Source organism: Hyperolius riggenbachi, chromosome 4, assembly GCF_040937935.1.
Source record: "Hyperolius riggenbachi isolate aHypRig1 chromosome 4, aHypRig1.pri, whole genome shotgun sequence".
Classification (NCBI taxonomy): domain Eukaryota; kingdom Metazoa; phylum Chordata; class Amphibia; order Anura; family Hyperoliidae; genus Hyperolius; species Hyperolius riggenbachi.
The window spans coordinates 159,081,673-159,103,565 of record NC_090649.1 but is presented as its reverse complement, the minus strand read 5'-3'; the positions used below and the strand labels follow the sequence as shown (position 1 = coordinate 159,103,565).

The 21,893-nt window shown below is 42.3% G+C and overlaps 1 protein-coding gene across 9 annotated transcripts in view; it reads right to left on the bottom strand.

The window, feature by feature from the left end:
- PLCH1 (phospholipase C eta 1) overlaps positions 1-21,893 on the bottom strand; it is a 359,933-nt gene that overhangs the window by 187,728 nt on the left and 150,312 nt on the right. For 3 of the 9 annotated variants that reach the window (XM_068280867.1, XM_068280869.1, XM_068280872.1), the window contains exon 1: positions 5,455-6,015. The exons of 2 other annotated variants lie outside the window; for them this stretch is intronic. In XM_068280867.1, coding sequence (XP_068136968.1) covers positions 5,455-5,536 — 82 coding nt within the window. In that variant the 5' untranslated portion in view covers positions 5,537-6,015. Of the gene's footprint in view, positions 1-4,711; positions 4,732-5,454; positions 6,018-13,491; positions 13,584-21,893 lie in introns of those variants that run through there. 4 more of the 9 variants (XM_068280870.1, XM_068280873.1, XM_068280864.1 and 1 more) reach the window with 4 other exon arrangements.

The following is a 21,893-nucleotide window of genomic DNA, read 5'->3' as shown; positions in this document are numbered from 1 at the left end:
ATTAAGCTCTCCGACTAAGTTAGTCGTGGAGAGGGCTGTTATCTGACTATTATCTCAACTGTTCCTGGACTATTTACTTTTCCTCTGCCAGAGGAGATGTCATTACTTCACAGACTGCTCTGAAAGAATCATTTTGAATGCTGAGTGTTGTGTAATCTGCACATATTATAGAATAATGCAATGTTAGAAAAAACACTATATACCTGAAAATAAAAATATGAGAATATTTTCTTTGTTGCTAATCTTCTAGTAATTATTCATAGTACACAACCAATTCATTATATCATATTTTTTTTTTCGCTTCAGTGTCTCTTTAAGTGCTCTCCGAAGTACCTACCTTCATGCTGACAGCCTACAGTCTGGGGGATACCCACCTTGCATCAGAGAGCTATAGAGGCTGCAATCTGGACTTCCTTTAAGAGGTGCTAGTCTCCTGGCTGTCTGGCTACAATACTTTGTGAATCTTTCACCTGAAACAAGTGAATGGATCAGGTGTGCTGATTCACCTCTGAATTTCCTGACCTACAGTATATGCCTGTTCCAGGGGGTGTCTCAGAAGGTACTAGCTGTAGAGCATAGATGTCAAACTCCAGCCCGCAAATCTGGCCTGTAAGAGCAATCAACTTTGGCCCCCAAGTGGTCTTCCCATGTTGCATTATGTTTTTCCCACTCTAGACCACCAGGAACGCTATATTGGAGGTGAAGCCCTAGATCACCAGGGAAGCCTTAAAGCGGGGAGGAGGGGGGAAGCACTAGACATTAGGGAACTGTACAGAGGAGAGAGGGGGGGCCACTAGACACCAGGAAACTCTATAGGGGAGGGAGGACCACTAAACATCAGGGAAATGCATAGGGGAGGGAGGACCACTAGAAACCAGGGAACTGTATAGGGAAGGGATGGGGCCCATAAGACACCAGGGAACTATAAAGGGGAGGGAGGACCACCAGACACTGTGAACTGTATAGGGGAGGAAAGGAGGACCACTAGACACAAGGGGACTGTATAGAGGAGAGGGGCACTAGACACTAGGGCAGTGTATAGGGGAGGGAAGACCACTAGACACCAGGGAACTGTTTAGAGGAGGGAGGGGGGCAACTAGACACCAGGGTACTGTATAAAGGGGGGGCATTAGACAGGAAACTCTATAAGGGAAGGAGGTGGCCACTAGACATTGAGGTTGGCCCGCGACTTGGTCTAAGTGTTTAATTTCGGCCCACTTTATATTTGAGTTTGACACCATTGATATAGAGAATCAACAATACAGTCAGGAAGTTGGTATTTTTAAGAATAAAGTCAGCATAGCTTCCAAAGCTCTCATCTTGTACACAGCTTTTTCACCTAAATACAATTTGCCTTCTGAAAACACAAGTTATTTGCAAATATTCATGGGAAGAAAGACGTTACTTCCATAAATGCATGACTTTAAGCCAGTGAGTAAATATGCACGCGGTCTACTCATTTTATAGAGTCATATAATCCATCTCACAGACAGCTGTTTCAGGCTTTTTTTGCCTTCATCAGTGAAACATATGGCTTAACCAGCTGAGCGGTCTGGACGAGCTCAGCTCGTCCAACACCGCCAGAGGCTGCCGCTCAGGCCCTGCTGGGCCGATTTTCACCAAATAAAAAGCAGCACACACAGCCGGCACTTTGCCAGCCGCGTGTGCTGCCTGATCGCCGCTGCACCGCGGCGATCCGCCGCGTGCAGCGGGGAATGAGGGTCTCCCCAGCCGCCCGAGCCCAGCGTAGCCGGAACAAACAGTTCCGGCCAGCGCTAAGGGCTGGATCGGAGGCGGCTGACGTCAGGACGTCGGCTGACGCCCATGACGTCACTCCGCTCGTCGCCATGGCGACGAGGTAAACGAAACACGGAAGGCCGCTTATTGCGGCCTTCCGTGTTACTTCTGGCCGCCGGAGGCGATCGGAAGAACACCTCCGGAGCGCCCTCTAGTGGGCTTTCATGCAGCCAACTTTCAGTTGGCTGCATGAAATAGTTTTTTTTTTATTTAAAAAAAAACCCTCCCGCAGCCACCCTGGCGATTTAATCAGAACGCCAGGGTGGTTAATATGGCCCTATTGGCAAAACTTGCAAGGTGGAATGCTACAGAGTACCCAGTTACGTTACAGAGCATCAAAACACTAGGAATTTGTAAAGAGCTAACATGAACTAATAAGTCATAATTAAAAAACATATGCAAAATACAATGCTGTGTTCTTAAAACAGAAAGTATGTGAGCAATAAGGAACTCCAATAATGCATCAAATCCAGAACTACTGGTTTACAATGAAACTCATAGCTCAATATTTTTTTAGGGTCGACGTATAATACAACTTACAGACAGCTGTTCCAAGGTATTTGGCCCTTATTAGTGAAAGGCAGAGTTGTCACAGATTACCCAGTTCAGTCATGAGAACCAGGACCACAGGATTGTATATATATATATATATATATATATATATATATATATATATATATATATACACACACACACACACGCAGATTTACGCACACATACACACACTACAAGTATTTGGATGACCTGGGTGCAGGCCGGTCAAGCTACTCCACTCCAAAGTAATTCATTAATGTCTTTATGAACCTGGTGCTTAGTTATGTTGAAATAGTAAGGGACCAACCCCAAATCTTTCGAAATAAATTGAGAGCATGAAATTGTCGTAAATGTCTTTGTGTTCTAAAGCATTCAGAGTTCCTTTCAACAGAAGTAAAGGGCCTTGCTTAATCCCTGATGAACAATCCCACATCATAATCCACCCTCCACCAAATGTTACACTTGGCACAATGAGTTAGGCAATTACCATTATCCTGGTATCCTCCAAACCTAGACTGGTCCATCTGATTGGCAGAAATCCATGGGTCATTATTTTAGTGAACACATGTCCACTGCTCTAGAGTCCAGTGGCAACATGCTTTAACCCACGGCATTCAACGCTTGGCATTGCTATTGGTGATGTAAGGCTTGGGTGCAGCTGCTCAGCCATGGAAACCCATTCCATGCAGCTCTCTATGCACTGTTATTGAGCTAATTTGAAGGACATATAAAGTTTGGAGGTGGCCCAACAGAAAGTTGGCGACGTCTGTGCGACAAGTGCCTCAGTATGTGCTGACACTGCTCTTTGATTTTGCATGGCCTACCACTTTGTGGCTGAGTTGCTGTTGTTCCCAACTGCTTCAACCCCTTTATAATACCACTAATAGTTGACTGTGGAATATTTAGTAGCAAGGAAATTTGGCAAATGGGCTTATTGCAAAGGTGGTCTCAATAGCTGAGCTCCTGAGACTGACTCAATTTTTCTAGGTGCTTGAATTAATACACATCAAAGTAACTGCATTTAAATAACAACTGGAGTGTGAAGTATATGGAGGTTGCCATATTTATTCCCTTTTAAACAATGCACATTGCCTGGCTGCCTTGTTGATCCTCTGCCTATCCTCTACCTATAATGCTTTTAGCCATAGACCCTAAACAAGCATGCAGCAGATCAGGTGTTTCTGACATTATTGTCAGATCTGACAAGATTAGCTGCATGCTTGTTTCTGGTGTGATTATATTATTATTATTATTACTATTGCAGCCAAATAGACCAGCAGGGCTGCCAGGAAACTGGTATTACTTAAAAGGAAATAAACATCGCAGCCTCCATATACTTCTCACTTCAGTTGTCCTTTAATTATGTGAAAGGACATCCCATGCTACATCATACTATACTATACCAGATCATACTATACTATCACATAGCAAACCACGCTATAACTTCTGATTTAATTACACAGAGATCATCATGCAATTAACAACAGCCAACACAAACTTGTATTTCATGATTCTGGCTGCTCTAACCTGATGAAAAGTGGAATATAATTGTTTCCAGTGGGTCTCTGAGCATCATCTCCGCTCATTAGCTGCCCCATTAAATGCTCCTGAAGGTGGAAAGGCATTCGATCAAAACACAAGCTGCTGGAAAATACACCACAAAATGTACTAATCCCCCTTACTCAACCTGAATGATGTCATTACAGCTGCACAATACCATCAAACTTCACTAGGATAATATTTATCCCCTTTACACTGTAGATTAACATACATTTCATAAAATTCTTACTACCGTTAATAAAACACAAACTTACAATAATAGAATACCCAAGCAGCTCGGGGTGACCCAAAACTACTAGAAAAGTACAGGGGACTAAAAGAGACCGAAAAGCCCTCCTGCTTCTAAAAAGCAATGCTCAGTGTAGTTTGCCTTTTTAAAACAGAAGGTATTTGCAATAATTCAGCTTTAAGTGAGCAACCGTGGTTACCCACAATGCACACTACTATATATGCAAATTATCTCTTTATGCCCCTGAAAACCAGGCTTCCATCCAGAACCGCTGGTGTATAGAAAGCCTATAGCTTATAAATTTACAGAGCCACATCAAACTTTCAATAGCAAGCCAAGACAGCTGACCCGTTTAAACGCAAATAAATGAATTCAGGAAATTAATTAATAATGCCATAAAGCAATCCAATTATATCAAGTTACTAAAACAAGTAGCTATTTCTTTGAATATATTGACATGTAATAAACCAAGATTTATGATGATAGATTTCCTAATTTAAAAAAGAAACAAAAACAACCCAAAACAAACATTGAGAGTAACAAATATTGATTAAAAATGGAGTTAGAGATCAACATATGAGGTTACTTTACGCTTTACAACATTGCAGTCTCTGTGTGTTATGGATCTCTTTCCGTCTCCTGTGTAGACACAAACAAACTCGTGCAATATTGTTATCTCTGGCACCTCCGAGAAAATGACTGGAATACTAATGTGCAGAGTGAGGCAGAAAGACTCTCACATATTGTCACACTGAAGAAAGAACGATCACCCCCCATGAATAATAAAATACATCTCAAATGGAACAATATCAAGAGTCAGAGTAAACTCAATTTCCAACCGCTGGAACAAATGGAACTTTTCAGAGCTCGGATACAAATGTACAACCATTAAGAAGAAAACGGCATTGTCTTTATGATGATCTGAGACTGTTAGACGGATTCAATCCATTCTTTAAAAGACGGGGATGAGCTCTCGCTTTGTCATGAGATGGATAGTTAAATGTGTAATTAATGGACTCAAGGCAGCGATGGGCTAATGCACGGTGACAGCACGGGCATCCTGAACATTAGTGCATGACTGGCTATGAACATTGTGCAGTCTATAGAAAACATCCAGATATGGGATTTATTGCAATCAACATTTCATAGAACTAAGACATAATACAGTTACCACAAATCATCTTCAGCCACTTAGAGATACAGAAATACAAAATAGTGGAAATTACAAAATTGACAAAGGACAACACAAAGATCCAACTGTTGAGGACACTTGAAAACACTAAAGACATGGTCCCAGGAAGGTGACAGACACAAAGTTTATACCAGCTACTAACCCATTTGTGCCAGCCTGAATCTCTGTGAAGTGGCTACACTTCCTACCACATGGTACATCTCAGATGCCAGCAGGGAAGCCATTCCAGCTCTAGGAAAGTCCGTCTGTATCTCGGGAGCCTCTCAGATGATAGTTATTGTACCTGACAAGATCTGCTTCGCATTGCAGAATAAATCTAAACAGCTGAGCAGAATGCACTAAGCCGAAACTCTGAGCAAAAGCTGTGTTGTCATCCTACGATGGAAAAAAAAACCACAACACTCTAATCCACTAAACATCAGGAGACTGAATTGTACGTAACCTGGTTCTCAGCTATTTGAAACAGCACTAACCCAGAAAAAAAAACAAAAAACATGTTTAATGGTTCAGTCCAACACGGCAGGCTCACAGCCGAGTCCGATGTACTATTCCTCTGGTGGTACCCAAGGGGCAGTCTCTAGTCTACAGACATGATAACGGTGCAGTCATTAATGTGATGTGAAAAGGGTGGAAGTGGCAGAATGCTTAGCTCCGCTGTAGATTAAAATGCTCCTTAGATTTTGTCTCCAAACGATTCATTCATTCATTCATTCGTACTTTCATTCAGAAGAGAGTAAAGTTCGTCTCTGGGAAAGGCATAGCTATGCAGCTACAGATGTTATACAGAAAACAGTGAGGTGGTACACAGCTTGTTATTCAATGATCTGTCACTGCAGCTTGTAAGTCTAGCCCTATTACTTCTTTCTTAAAGCTATTCCCATTTTGTAAAATATTTCTGGCCAAATAAAGAATAACATAGTGTTTTGATTTCTTCCCATATGGATTCTCTCATCGCCAATATTCAGACAGATGAGATCTGTAGTCATTCCTGCAATGCTTTCATTATTTTAATATGCATTACCCGTTATTAGGATGTAATTGGTTGAGTTTTATGAAATAAACAAGACTTCCATATTTAAAGCTGCAATCATTTTATTGTTTAAAGGAGGTTGCTTTGGGTGTCGGCTCATTGTAACCTTGACTCGTTGTCAGCGTGCTCTGGATCCAGTAGTGTAGAGTACTTATAAAAGGAGAGAGGCAAGGTCTAGCACTGCTGTGATTTACTGTTGCATACAGCTCATGCTATACAGGGTAAGGAGGAGTGCACAAACCTGAGGGGTGCTGTAGCAGTAGGTTCAGGGGCACTGTTTGCCTAACGGCTGTTTCACCAGTTAAGGCTTCATTCGAGGCAGTATTCTAGTATGCTTCTATTGTTACTCATAAATGTGCTGAATGTGACAAGCTTTACTAAGAGAGAATAATTTGACACCATCATGGTCTGGTGCTCTAAGCACAGGAAATGATCTTAGCTTCACTTCCTAACGCTTTCCCATGGAAAGCATGCATTGCTTGGATCACATGACCTGGTTGAAGTGGAACTTCATAATTACGGGTACTCACTGAAGAGAAGGGGCTTCCACTCAGTTCTGGTTAACCAACCCTGGAGGTGATTTCTATGCAGGAATTAACAGCCAATACACATTCCAAATGGATTTTTTAACGTACTTACAAAGATTGTTAAAAATGGGTGTTGATGTACCATAGGTTCATATCCACAAGATCTGTACTGGCATTAATGACCTAAGTTTAGCTTTAAGCTGTGTTTCTTGTTCACACTTGTCCATTTTAATAGATCACAATGCATTTTAAGTAGGACCCCCTTCCTATTCACTTCTATGTGAAAATTTCACACATATGCTTGTTAAACTGTGTATTTGCCCACGTACACGGTACGTGCATAAAACATTGAACATTTTTTTTAACACACATATGAAAGTGCAGAGGTGTGAATAGGCCCTTTGGGATTACTGACAGCTGGAACTTTAATCAAGTTAGTGCGATCAACCATGGAAAGCCTTCACATTAATAAGATAAAACCACAGCGGGTCCCACCTTTGTGAGATCAGTTATCAAATCTAGCAATTAAAAATCCTGAACAATACAAGAGGAAATAAGAAAATACTATTTAAAAAACTGAATAAAATGTTACTGTTCAGTTCTATGGCTACAGAATTCAGTGCTCAACAAGGCTGCTCTTTTCATAAGGTGTACCAATAGCATTTTGACAACAGCATCCTTTCTAGCAAGCATATCAATTATATACACAATATTATGTAACTGCTAACTTGAAGGACCACTATCACGAAAAATGTTAAAATTTAAAATACATGTTAACACATACAAATCCTATATGATAAAACCCCATGTTTCCCTGCGTCATCCTCCTGTCCCTGTGTTTGTGTGTTTTGGCTACTGCGCATGTGTAGCCATTGGGACAGGAGGAGGACAGGGCCAGGGGAGCGGGCGGCCGTTGGTGTGCGTGGCGGGCAGCACGTACGGCATGGAACGCAGCCATGTGCCCTGGGGTCACGTCACAGCCCTAGCGCCAGGCTAAATAGCTAGTAAGAAATAAGTTTCTTCCAGAGTAAAAGCTACAAATTACTTTTCTCCTATGTTCCTATCACTTACAATAGGTAGTAGAAATCTGACAGAATCGACAAGTTTTGGACCAGTCCATCTCTTCATGGGGGATTCTCAGCATGGTCTTTATTCTTTATAACGAATAAGGACTACTTTGTATGTACTGTTTGGTGGACAGTGATTACAGCTATCCTTGCCTTCAAAACTTCAATATGACAAACCTCTTCTCATATGGATAATTACTTTGCTTAGTAATTGTATGCACTGAGCCATTCAACTCAGGCTGTTTGGTCCTTCCATTTAGCTAGACTGTTCAGAATTGGAGGATTCTCCATTTTATGGTTACATTTAAAAGTATGCCAACATACATAAAACTGCCTTTATTTTGGTTTCTCATTCAGATAGGGAGATAATCTCATGCTACGAGTGTAGAAGTTGGTTGAAAAGCTTCCCCTGCGGCTATTTTCCAATATTTAGATAACCTTTTATGGGTCAATCAATTAGTTCCCTGACCAGTCACGGAGCAGCGATCAACACACTGCTCTCTGATATTTATCAGATTTCTTCTGAAATAATTGATAACACCCCTGTCCGCTTGATGTTTCACTGCAAAGTCAAAAAACAAAAAAATTCCCTGTGCAGTTTTCTTCCTTTTTTTAAACTCCACTTATTTTACTTAATAGGAAAAAAGAAACAATTTTGAGCTGAACAACTTGAAACAAAAAGAAAAACCGAGAGCCCAATATAGTGCAGTAAGTCTAACAATTGTTGGCGAAATAATTAACATATGTGGATATACTCACAAACACGGGTTACCACATAGGCAACCACTTGAAATGCAGGTGGGGAGTATTAGAACCTGACCCCACTCAGGTTTAAGAAGTCGCTCTCTGTAGATAGAAAGAAGGGGACAGTCCCCTCCACCCAAGGTGGACTATATACTGTGCAAATTTGGACAGAGGCGCCAGGCAGGTTAAAATGATCTAAAAACAACTAAAAAGGAGGAGTACAGGTGGACTTACCTCCTGAAATGATGGACAATCGAGATTGTTCAAATCGCAAATAACAATTTATTTTGGCACTCCGCAACGCGTTTCGCAGGTATAACCCGCTTCATCAGGCAAGGAGTGCAAGCTCAAAAAGGTCCAATAGTGGCAATGCGCCTCAGAGGCGCATTGCCACTATTGGACCTTTTTGAGCTTGCACTCCTTGCCTGATGAAGCGGGTTATACCTGCGAAACGCGTTGCGGAGTGCCAAAATAAATTGATATTTGCGATTTGAACAATCTCGATTGTCCATCATTTCAGGAGGTAAGTCCACCTGTACTCCTCCTTTTTAGTTGTTTTTAGATCATTTTAACCTGCCTGGCGCCTCTGTCCACTTTGAGCTGAACAAGTCTCACATAGAAATAGCACAACTTGGCAGTGTGTTACATGTAAGCATTTTCTTCAGAGAAGTATTAAATTAGTCCTTAAAGGGATACTGTAGGGGGGTCAGGGGAAAATGAGTTGAACTTACCCGGGGCTTCTAACGGTCCCCCGCAGACATCCTGTGTTGGCGCAGCCACTCACCGATGCTCCGGCCCTGCCTCCGGTTCACTTCTGGAATTTCAGACTTTAAAGTCTGAAGACCACTGCGCCTGCGTTGCCGTGTCCTCGATCCCGCTGATGTCATCAAGAGCGCACAGCGCAGGCCCAGTATGGTCTGTGTCTGCGCAGTACACTCCTGGTGACATCAGCGGAAGCGAGGACACGGGCGTGCAGGCGCAGTGGTTTTCTGACTTTAAAGTCAGAAATTCCAGAAGTGAACTGGAGGCGGGGCCGGAGCATCGGTGAGTGGCTGCGCCAACACAGGATGTCTGCGGGGGACCATTAGAAGCCCCGGGTAAGTTCAGCTCATTTTCCCCCGACCCCCTACAGTATCCCTTTAAAGACTCTGAAGTCTCATGAAAATCATCTTTTTATTAAAAAAATGTGTTCAACATGCTAGCCCTACCTAAAACGCTGCATCCCCGTCACTGTAATCTAACTAAATCTCCCCAAACTCCCTGGGGGGCAATGTGGGCAGCGCTTCCGTGAGAGGCAGAGCTATGAGCCGCAGCTCTGCCTCTCAGCGCGTCTATCAGCCTGGATCGCCGCCTCTCCTCCGCCCCTCTCAGTCTTCCTCCACTGAGAGGGGCGGGGGAGAGACGGAGATCCGCCGCTGATAGACGCAAATGGAGGCAGAGCTGCGGCTGAAAGCTCTGCCTCCTCCAGCAGCAAAATCCACGACCAAGAAAGTCGTGTATTTTACGGGGGAGAGGGAGGGGGGAGTTAGGGGGGATTTAGTTACATAACAGCTGCAGGGATGCGGCGTTTTAGGTAGGGCTAGCATGTTAAACACATTTTTTAAATAAAAAGATGATTTTTATGACACTTCAATGTCTCTTTAAAGAGGAGCTGGCAGCCATAATATCTCAGAAAAAAATGTACATATATAAGTAGATAAATACTTGCTCTACTTACATTACATTCTGTATGTATTGCACTGTCCTCGTTTTGATTTTAGTGATTGTTCTACAGTAAAAAAAAAAAAAAAATCCTTCTTAGCATTTCCCATTTTAACTGTGGCTATTTTGAAGCCAATCCTGATGTCATTTCCTCCCTTACTCTCCTCTGCCTGATTGTGTATGCATTGCCTGCCCTCCACTATAGAAAGTGCATTGTCTCAGCATGAGAAATATTGGCCAATCAGAGAGGAACAGAGGTGTAGGAGGGAAATATAGGAGGGGAAGAGGCTTCAGCTAATCAGGCTGCATTGGTTAAGTTTGAGGAGAAATCGAGAAGCAAAAAAGGACAGCCCAGCATGCCCTGCAACTTCCTTTGTGCGTACCAAATTTTGTGTGTACCAAAAAAGAGTCAGGTAAACTGGGGACTGATCATTTATCAACAAGAAAAGTAACAGTGATTTTAACTTTTGGATTGCCTGGTTAGCATCCTTATTACTTGTTTACCAGATAAAAATAAAGAATTGATTTTTTTATTTTATGCCCGACAGTTACACTTTAAAGTGTACCTGAGATGAAAGAAGTCTCAGGTTTTATACTTCCCTGTGGCTTCCTCCAGCCCCCTTGAGGCCACTCCTGTCCCCCACTGGATGGCCGCTACTCTGACGGATCACTGCTACTAACTACCGTGCTGTCGCGCTTCCGGGCACGGGAGTGCGACAGGGGAGTGCAAGCATGTGCAATGAAGCATGACTTGGCCAGTGTACCGGGCTGCCGGGGGACAGAAGCGTGATCAAGAGCGCTGGAGGAAGCGCCAGGTAAGTATAAAAACTTGAGACTTCTTTCGCCTCAGGTTCTCTTTAAAAAACATGTGTGAAAAAAGAAAGATAATAAAAAAAAGTTGCTTAACAAGGTAGAGGGAAGCCTCTGGGTGATTCTGTATCCTCATCGACCTCTCCCCTGCCTCATTGTACCCCCTTATTCTTCTCAACCGTATTCCCATTCAAATATGAGTGTGGCTGCACTGCACCTGCACGAGTCCTTTCCGTGCAGGCTGAGGGGAAATTTAGTGCACTAACCCTAGTTTACCTGTGAGTTTATTCTAGTTAAAAAATGAAATGAATATTGGAATTTTATGCTGGGTACACACGTTACGTTACATACGACAAATGTGGCAGATTTGTGTGTGCCAATGAATGAGCAGAGTATGGTAGAGGCAGTGCTAAGCCCGCTTTATCACTATCAGCTCCTTACAAACGCACAGCAGCTTGACATCTGTTTACCCTATAGCATCAGTACAGGAAGATGTTCAGAGCTGAATTCTTATGCTGCTGGGTACACACGTTACGTTTTCTCGTGCGATTTTATGACCCAATCGTTTTTTCAGCACGACTCTGCACTAGATTCCACGCTCAATTCTCTTATCTTCATTCGTTTTTCTTATCTTTTTACATTCACCGTTATCAGAAATGGAGTTCGGAAACGATCGGGAGCAATATCGGACATTATCTATCTGATCCATCTATCGCACGGAAAATCGTTCCATGTGTTCCCAGCATTAGGCTCACATACTGTATTGTAGCCCTGAGAAATTCTGTTCTGGCTACATGCCCTAATGCTGGGAACACAAGCTCCGATTTTCTGTGCAATAGATGGATCAGATAGATAAAATCCGTCATGTCCGATATTGCTCCCGATCGTTTCCAAGCTCCATTTCTCATAGCGGTGAATGGAAAAAGATAAGAAAAACGAATGAAAATCAGAGAATCGAGTGCGGAATTGTGCCGAAAAATTCTGATTGGGTCGCAAAATCGCACAAAAAAACTTAACGTATGTACCCAGCATAAGAATTCAGCTCTGAACATCTTCCTGTACTGATGCTATAGGGTAAACAGATGTTAAGCTGCTGTCCTTTTGTAAGGAGCTGATAGTGATAAAACAGGCTTAGCACTGCCTCTACCATACTCTGCTCATTCATTGGCACACACAAATCTGCCACATTTGTTGTATGTCAAATAGATGCAGAATGATGCTGGACACACCCCTGCAGATTCTTCTCTTCCTAGGACATCCGTTTTAGTAAAGTCACGGTGTAGTCAGACCAAGACCATATCTACTGGTCATTATGCTACACCTTACCTCCCAACATTTTGTAATAAGAAAGACACGCCCCTGCCAAACTTCTAACCACGCCCCTTACCATGCATATCACAAAGAATTCAAAAGCAAAAGTTGTAGTTTTATCATTCAAACCACACTGTTCCTTTCTGTCATAATTAATTTCCCTTCATTTTAGCTTTTGAAAATAAGAAATACACCCATTTAAGTAATGTGAATAACATTTAGAGTCTAAACACATTTAGGGTAGAATAGGTTAGAGTAATACATATATTTAAACAGTTCTGTACAACAGTCCAGAAAGGACAAATGAGGAAGAAAGAGGGACAAAGGCATTGGGTTCCCAAAGAGGGACTGTCCCTCTGAGAAAAGAACAGTTAGGAGCTATGTAGCACTCTCTCTGAGAACCGTACAGTTACATTTTCTAGTATAGTATTACATGGTATCCAGGAAAGTGTGGAGAGCAAGATTTATTTGTATAATGGACTAAATGAACAAAAATTCGTGGTATCACTGAATTTCCCTCAGAGGAGCTCACAGTGAATTCCCTACAATAATCTTTGTCTAATGCCCTTACCATAGTCTACGGTAAGTTATGCCTGTGATATTGGAAGAGGAAACCGATGCCTGGAGGAAACCCACACGAACAAAGAAAGAATACACAAATTCCATGTAGATAGTATACTGGTGAGAATCAAACCTAGAAGAACTCGAGAGCGGCAATGCAAGAGTGCTATCCGCTACACAACCATGGGCCATATATTTTCCGGGCAAAAATTCAAAGTCTGTAAGAGAAGGTCAGTAGCTAACAGAATACCATCTCTGATAAGAAATCACTCTACTTACTCCTGGAAAGAAACCTGTACATGGTGAAACAAAGAAGACTGCCACAGCTGATGCTCTTTCTCAAACACCAACACAATCTTCCTGAAGGAAAAGTATTATATGTAATCTAATAATTATATGATCTATCAGAAGATGAAAACCGTGGTTACCTTGGACAACACCTTCAGTCTGCCATTCATCTCTGTTGTATCAATGTGTCCTTGGTTGTCCAGCATCTGTTATATTGCTGTACTGTAACGTCTACATGACATGTTGGCAGCTATAAATAAAAAGGTAGTCATTTCTGGCTTTTCAAACCCAATTACCAGCTACGCAAACTATTGTAGCTGTAATTTTCCTCATCATATTCCCGGCATGTCGCATAACAGCCAAAATGAAAATACTCAGAGCCCTACAGAGAATGGGAAAACAGTGTGTGATTTCTCATGTAATCAGGATAAAACCCTGCTATTACCGACCAACAATCTATTAATTCAGCTCCTGGCAGCTGAAATGTGCCATGCTGGCATATAAAGTGCACATCATCTACTCACAAACTCCAGGTTTGCCAGTCCGGACACACTGGATGTAATGTTTATACGGCAGTTATCTAACATTTTCATCTCATTTGATCCGTGCCTCTGTGACATTAAGTCAAGCAACAGCTAGATTTTGAGCATTTTGAATGTCTAACTGGAAGCAAAGACATGAGATACCATATTTTTCAGAATATAAGATGCACTTTTTCTTCCCCAAAACTGGGGGGCACGAGTGGGTGTGGAACGCTTAGAGAAGCCGAACCAGAGCAAGATGTGAGAGGAGCCCAGCACTCAATGGGTTAGAGCTGAATTGTTAGTGCAGTGTAGTTTATTTGGGAGGGCAGCAGGGGGTTAGTGTAGTGAATAGTTTAGTGTAGTGCAGTGTAGTGTGTAGTCTAGTCTTGTGTAGTGTGTAGTGTAGTGCAATGTAGTGCAGTGTAACTGGTAGGAGCAGCAGAGGTTAGTGTAGTGTAGCTAGTCAGTGTAGCTTACATAGACTCGCTAAAGCTGGCCATACACTAGGCCGATTACTTGCCGATAAACAGCAGATTCGATCACTGGGATCGAATCTGCTGTCAAATCGTTCACGCTAAACGCTAAATTTCGATCGATTTCATTCCGAAATAGATCGGTCCCGTCGATCGCTCCGTGCGGGAAATTACCGTTGATCGCCCGTGGGTAGGGAGCGCATCGCTAGCGGCGTACGATCGACGCAGGTATACATTACCTGAAGCTGGCTCCCGGCATCTTCTCCGCATCACCTTCCGCATCACGGCATCCGTGTATAACTTCCTGTCACTGCAGTGACAGCGGAAGTACAAATAGAGGGCGCTCTATTTGAACTAGTTATACGCGGATGCCGTGATGTGGAGAAGATGCCCAGGACCAGGCTTCAGGTAATGTATGCGGGGGGGGGGGGGGGGGGGCGGGGGCAGGCGACAGCGGCAGCTCGGCAGATGGTGAATCGGTTTCAGGCTGAAATCTATTCACAATCTGTTTGCAGTAAAGGCGGCCATACGATCCCTCTCTGATCAGATTCGTTCAGAAAGGGGTCTATCTGGTGGTCGATTCTGATGGCAAATCGACCAGTGTATGGCTACCTTTAGAGACATCTAAGGTCCAGAAGACGCCCCCGAACTATAAACACACCTAGGATAAGTATTTTGCTTTTATTCGTTGATTTATTTATTTTTTTACCTCTAAACCTAGATGCAGCTTATATTCTGGAGAGTCTTAAATTCCGAAAAATACGGTACCATTTAATGATCCAAAAAACAATTGTGAAACAAACAGGCAAATGTATTATGACCAGGTGTCCATAACTGTAATATCTTTCTTTTCACGCCCCTGTGACTGGCCATATTATAGTAGGCACATCCTCGCACTTAGCTCATCATACAGGGGACTCACGGTAATGGCTTTTGAAAGTATGTCCATAACAAAAAGTAGATATGAATCATAAAGCTTGCTAAGCTGCTTACAATGAATGTAAACTGGGAAATGAATGTAAAACCTCGTTCCAACGTCAGAAACCGCCACAAGTGCCTTTTCTATGCATTCCCTATGGATTATTGTATTGAGCCATTTAAATTATACGGAATAGGGAAATGTAGACTGTAATGCATTTGCTGATCGCCCTGCAGCACAATTCTATGAGAGAACAGCAGTCAACAACCCTACAGCTGAGTAACATGGGCTACCAATATCATGCTACTGTTCAATGCTATAGTCTTCAACTGATTGATTTGACATTACCTATGAGATTATTATATGCATCTCAGCATATTCTGCAGTTTCATTGGGAAAACAATGTGAAAAGTGTCAGTTATTGCAACTGAGTGATTGTTTTGTGTGAGACAGACAACTGAACTGACAATCTGATGCTCTGCTTGGCACTCTGAGGATCATCTTGTTCAGTTCTGTGGAGAGGTAACAGTACATAACACAGAGGATAGGACAAGGAGGAAGTACCCTGCTACAGGGCCTAGGAGAGGAAACCAAAAGTGAACAAGCAATAATGATGCATCATACTGGATGGCTGAGGGGGAGGCCAATGACTCTATTTGATGTCTGTGCTTATACTTGATTTTCACCTCAGACAATCGTTTTGATAATCTATGTACATAGCTATAGAATTCTCTCAGAACTCCCCCTCTGCTAGCATGGCAATTTTTAAAAGAAATTCTATAACTATAAGACCACTCCCTTCTTGAGGTGATAAAGCCATGGACAATGAAGTCTCTTTCACTGTGGTGGCATGCAGGGATGGCTGAATTACTAGGAGGTTTGGTAGTGGTATCGATGTTTCCTGGCTTCCACTGAATGCAATAAGCATCCACAAGAGGGATCATCCCACCAGTAGAGCCGGCTTGTGCACTAATAAAGCATGCTTTATTCAATTCAATTTAATTCGATTTGCCATTGCAAAACAATGGCAAATCGATTGAATCGAATCGAATCCTGATCGGACATGTCGGATTTAATCGGATAGTAAATAGAATCATAATCGAATCGCACAAAGAATCGCATTGTGTAGATGGGGCTTTAGAGCAGAGTTCTGAGTTCAGGTCCACTTTAAGCTATTTAAAAAACAGGGCTGAGTTTGACCAAGTTGGTCCAATAGCTCAGAGAAGCTCTTTTGTATAAATAACAACTCAAGTGTAGTAGTCTCTTCCTGTACTAGAAAACAACCAGACTTAGAGATTGCCTAGCAAGCCTATGGAATTCTGGAAAACAAAATGAAACTTTTTTCTTTGCTACTAATGTTCTATTTGTTCTAAATTCAGTAATAACATGTGCTAAAAAACAGTATTTATTCCACTATTTATTCCAATATTGGTTACTTAAAAACAAATCCAATCCTCATTCGTAACTCTCTATTGGCCAGAAACACTCAATTCGTTCTCCCACTCACACGATAGAAGGGCCCTTCTATCAATAAAACTAAAAAACGTACAAAAATCCAAGTAAAAGGAGAACTTGCATCCCCTATAGACCCTCAGTTCCTTGGTCTGATCAAAAAAAGAGAGACACTTAAAAGTTCCATTCAGAGTTGATGCTGTTGTAATATATTCAAATCCCACGTTCTCTATATTGAGACTCACGTGTCCCTCAATCGGGTATTTAGCAGCCACCTCTCATAGCGATACAGCGGTATAGTCCTTCAATCGGCTTCCCCCGTTTCAACTTCTGTGCACGGGTACCTCTCATACGACGATCTGCCCGCTGCCTTACTCAGCGTTTTCCGGCGGCATACGTAAGTTCCGGCTTATAGGCTCAGTCCTCCGCTCGCTGCACTTCCGCTTAGCTGATCCGGCTAGCGTGTCTAGTTCAGGTGACGTCACCACACAGCTTCTGGACCTTACTTCAAAGAACGGCTGCTGCGCGCCCACACAGCCTACAGGTCCCAGAGCTTCTTGGCAGAAACTATTAAAAACAACCTCTACGCGTTTCAGCCAATAACGTTGGCCCTCATCAGGAGGAATCAGTAATGCACACTCGGCCTGTCAGTTCTATCTTTATACTACAGGGTTGCCATTTTGCTCCACCGCTTTACTCCACCCTTATGCAAATTTGCACCTGGGTGTTTCCTTCTTAAGGTCACATACTCCACTGGTTCCTGAATGTTGATGCCAATAGATAAAATGCATTTTATATATTATATATAATATCAATTTTTTTTATTTAAATTACTTAAAAAAAGCAAAAAACTCCATTTCACTATTAAGACCTTTTGGGGCCAGTGTGTCCAATTGGTAAATCCACTTAGATTTGTTTTGTGACATCTTGCCTATATAGTCACCACCCCTTTTACTTGGTTGGACAATTTCCAAACCATAAAAAATGGTCCTCTTTAAAAGACCCCTATGTTTCTCTTTATAGTGCTTGGACAGTGGATGTCCCTCATTTTTCTATTCTATATTTTTAAAATGTTCCCCTATCCTCCTCTGTAGGGGCCTCTTTGTCCTCCCCACGTATCTTTTTTGACAGGGACATTGAATACAATAAATCACACCACTGGTTGTGCATGTGATAGAATCTTTGATCTTGTAGATTGACGAATTGGGTGCTTCAACCTCCAATACTCTTCCTGGGTTACCTGTTCTCCTGCAGTTCAGGCAAAAACCACACCTTACAAACCCACCCCTCCTTTGTTCTTGCAATGCTTCTCTCCCATATTTACATTCATTAGCTGCCGTTGCTATAGATAATCCAATATTTGGTGCCCTTTTAAAGATCAATTCGGGCCTTTCAGGCATTAATTCCCCTATAACTTTATCCTCTCTCAGTACATCCCAATGTTCTATTTGTTATCTGTACAATGAACAAGCTGGCACATCATTGCATTCCAGCTGTTCTGGAGGTGTGTTTAGCTTTCAAGGACAATAAAGGATGATTTGCATATTCAGCAGTGAAGCATTGTGGGAGACATCATGTGCTCACTCCAACCAGCATTATCGCAGATACCTTCTGTTTTAAGAAGGCAAACTTTTTGTTTATTTGTACTACACATACAATTCATTATTTCATACGTTTATTTTCATTATAGAAGAGTGGGAGGAGACCCAGGCATATGTGATTAGGCAGTAGGTAGTGAGCACCTGTACTGGGGGAAATGCTGGAGATTTTTTTTGGTTACAATAAATTAAACAGGGCTGAAACATTCTTAGATATATTAACATTTATTTGAGCTTGCAAAGATGCTTTATTTATGTTTGTATTTGATTATCTACCTGGTTATAAAGCAGTATCGCCTACTACTTTCGGGGGCATTTCGACCCATGGCATTGGCTGATGAATGGTTAATAAATGTGCCATGCAACATCATTTGTCTTTATTTAAATAAATATTGTGATCAGCATTTTACATACATAACCGTGCGCTGCTCAGAGAAGAAGTCGTAAATCACACCAAGTGTTGTGTGCACTTGTTTTTTGTTTCTGTTTTAGATTACCTTTCCAAATCACCTGGCCCTGTTCTTTTTATATTTAGTGAATGAACAGTGTACCATTATAATAGTCTTTTGGAACAATCCTTTCTATGGAATGTGGTTCGACGGATGATTGTCCACATTTGGTGAACCCCATTTTATGTCTATGGTTCCGGATTCCTATTGCACTGTGAGGATACCTTCCCCGGATGGATGTTTGATGAAATATTAGCACAGCGCACTCGTGTTTAAACAGTGGAAATTACATTGTTTTATCCGTAGTTTAAATTATGGATCACAACTCACTTGATTTACTGCAACAGCAATTTCACTGTAGACTGTAGTCAGATCGAGTCACTTTACATGGCAGAGATTTGATTAAAAAAGTAGGTCAAAAACTCTTCAAACAGAATAAAAGGCGCTTGAAACATCCCTTCAGACCACATGCCATCTGCTTACTGTTACAATATATTCAGCCTAATAGGAAAATAAGGTGCTGTGGCTGGAAAGTGTATTGGATAAGGGCTCTGTCTCTGACACAGGAGACCAGGGTTTGAATCTTGGCACTTGCTGTTCAGTAAACCAGCACCTGTTCAGTAAGGAGACCTTGGGCAAGACTCAATAACACTGCTACTGCCTACAGAGCATGCCCTTGTGGCAGCAGCTCTAGTCCTTTGAGTTTTCCAGGATAAAAGTGTGATATTTATTTATTTATTGTATTTATAAAGCGCCAATATATTACGCAGCGCTGCCTGCAGATCTCTGAGCCACTACCCAGCACCAATCCACTTGGGTGCTAATGAAGGGACCATTCCAAATGTTTCACAGATGTTCCAGTATATAATAAGGTGGTCTTGAAACTTAAATAATCATTTGTTACATAAATGGAAATATTACTAATTTGCTTATCATAAATGTACGTCCCAAAAAGAGGAGGCGATCGGTATCTTGCTGGTAGGAGACCAACAATCCTGTGATCAAATCCTCTTGGTAGGAGTGACCAAGTCACTGGGTGACAGCAGGCAGCCAGCACTTCAAAAAGCAATACTCTGCAGTCAAACTGACAAACCATCTGTAGCATTCAAGCCTATAAACTGCAGCTTATGATGATACAGCACCGATAGGCCACCAAATAAGTAACCTGAAATTGTTTTATACTTACCTGTTCACACTTCATCTACCCAACAGCAGTCACTATATTTTGCGGATATGCTCCGTATGTTAATGTAAGTGCTTATAATGACTATTTCTACTGTTTACTTAGCAGCCCCATCGTACCATTCAGCTCAAGAACATATTCTGAACACTGAGAATCTTTAGTGCCCTGAATACACCGAGTTATTATTTTACTGCCTTGTGATTTTATTTTTATTGTAACTTTATTAGGTGTGTATATAAGTATCACTTTTAGATGTTAAATATGACTAGTTACATAAATTACCCAGATTTTATTCAGTCAATAATATATCTGAAGATCAGACAAGCTGATTAGCTGCTCTCATAAACACTGGCTTCTCTGCCAGAACTCAGTGATGCGGATCTGCTGAGAAAAGAGTTCTGAAATGAGATTGATATGCATACCTTTGGGGTGGTTACATAATAAAAACCCTTCATGCTAAATACAGTTACAGTGTGGTGGCTGCACAAATAAGACAGCAATCTATTGGCCAATTTGCTCCATTACTTGATATTTGGCTGCAGTCACAGAGCTAAAAGATAAATGTCTACTGTACTTTAGAATTACGTGTTCATTATTTACAATGTATTTATTACTGGCAGTTTTTATTACGTACACTTATTTATAAGGGAATGCAATAGGTAATGATAAAATGCCAATTGCAGCAACCCAGATTTGACCACTTATGAGAGTAAGGTCCCTTATACATGGGCGGTTGAAGCTGTTGAATTCACCACCTGTCAGCTTCTCCTAAGCACTGGCTAAGTACTTTCTAGAGCCCCCCTTCCCGTCACAGGGGTACCGGTAGGCATACAGTCAAAAGTGGAGCTGGGAAAAAATGGCGCATGGTTGCAAACGAAAATGTGCTTAAAACGCTATTTAGCGATTTAATGTAATTGTCTTTAAAACGTTCCTACAGCACACATTTGTACTCACTGCTGCTCGTCTGGCCAGCCAGAGTTGATACGGAGGTGTAGTGCGGCTTCATTTCCAAGAACGGCGGCCCTTATTGTTACTGTCCTGCGCTCTCAGACCTCAGGCTGGCTGAGACCAGCACCTGCCCGGGAGCAAACTGAGCTGACCGCATTTATTGGGGGTGGACAAGCCCCGCACAACACTGGAAGCCGGGCACACAGGAGAGGAGCACTGGGGAAGCCATGGCTGGATAAGTGCAGCACAGAAGAGGATTAGCACGCTGGAGGTCCAGTGCACCAGCTCCGGAGGAGAACGCATTCCCAGTGGCTGCTGGCACCCGGAGCAGAGAGGCGCATCGCTTCCAAGCACCCGCACGGAGCATAGAGAAAAGGATCCAGCGGGGGTATAAGCGCTGCACACAGCGCTGTGGAAAAGACAGTCTGGAGGTAGGAGCACAGTCCATGCCCACAGCGCCCGGAGCAGGATAAAGAAAAACTTTCTGGTGCAGCATTGAAAAGCACTGAAAATGTAATTTATCGTTTTGAAGTGCCCTGCGCCATTATTTCCCTCCTGCACTTAAGATAGCAGCTGTGCTCCAGAATGTTGCACTTCAAAAACAGTAAATTACGTTTACCGTGCTTTTCAATGGTGCGCCAGAAAGTTTCTATTGCGGTATGCGCCATTTTTACCTGCTCCCACCGGTAGTACCGTGACAAGACCAATGTCAAGGTTAATCTAGCAGCACAATGCCTCATTGGTTGAGGGGCTCATTTACATGTGCATTCATTTACCCATTTTCCTGGTGAATTCTTGCCTTGCACATTTAAAGTGATGTTCCACCTTTGTTCATGAGGCTGATGGCACATGGGAAATAGGTTACCTTGCATGTTTGAATTCAGGTGCTCAGCTGCTGCACATTTGCTCATGCAGACACCTGTATGCACAAGTCAGAAAAGGATTAAGATGAAATTGGGCCCTAGGCAAGACAGCAGTTTTTGCCCACCACTGAGG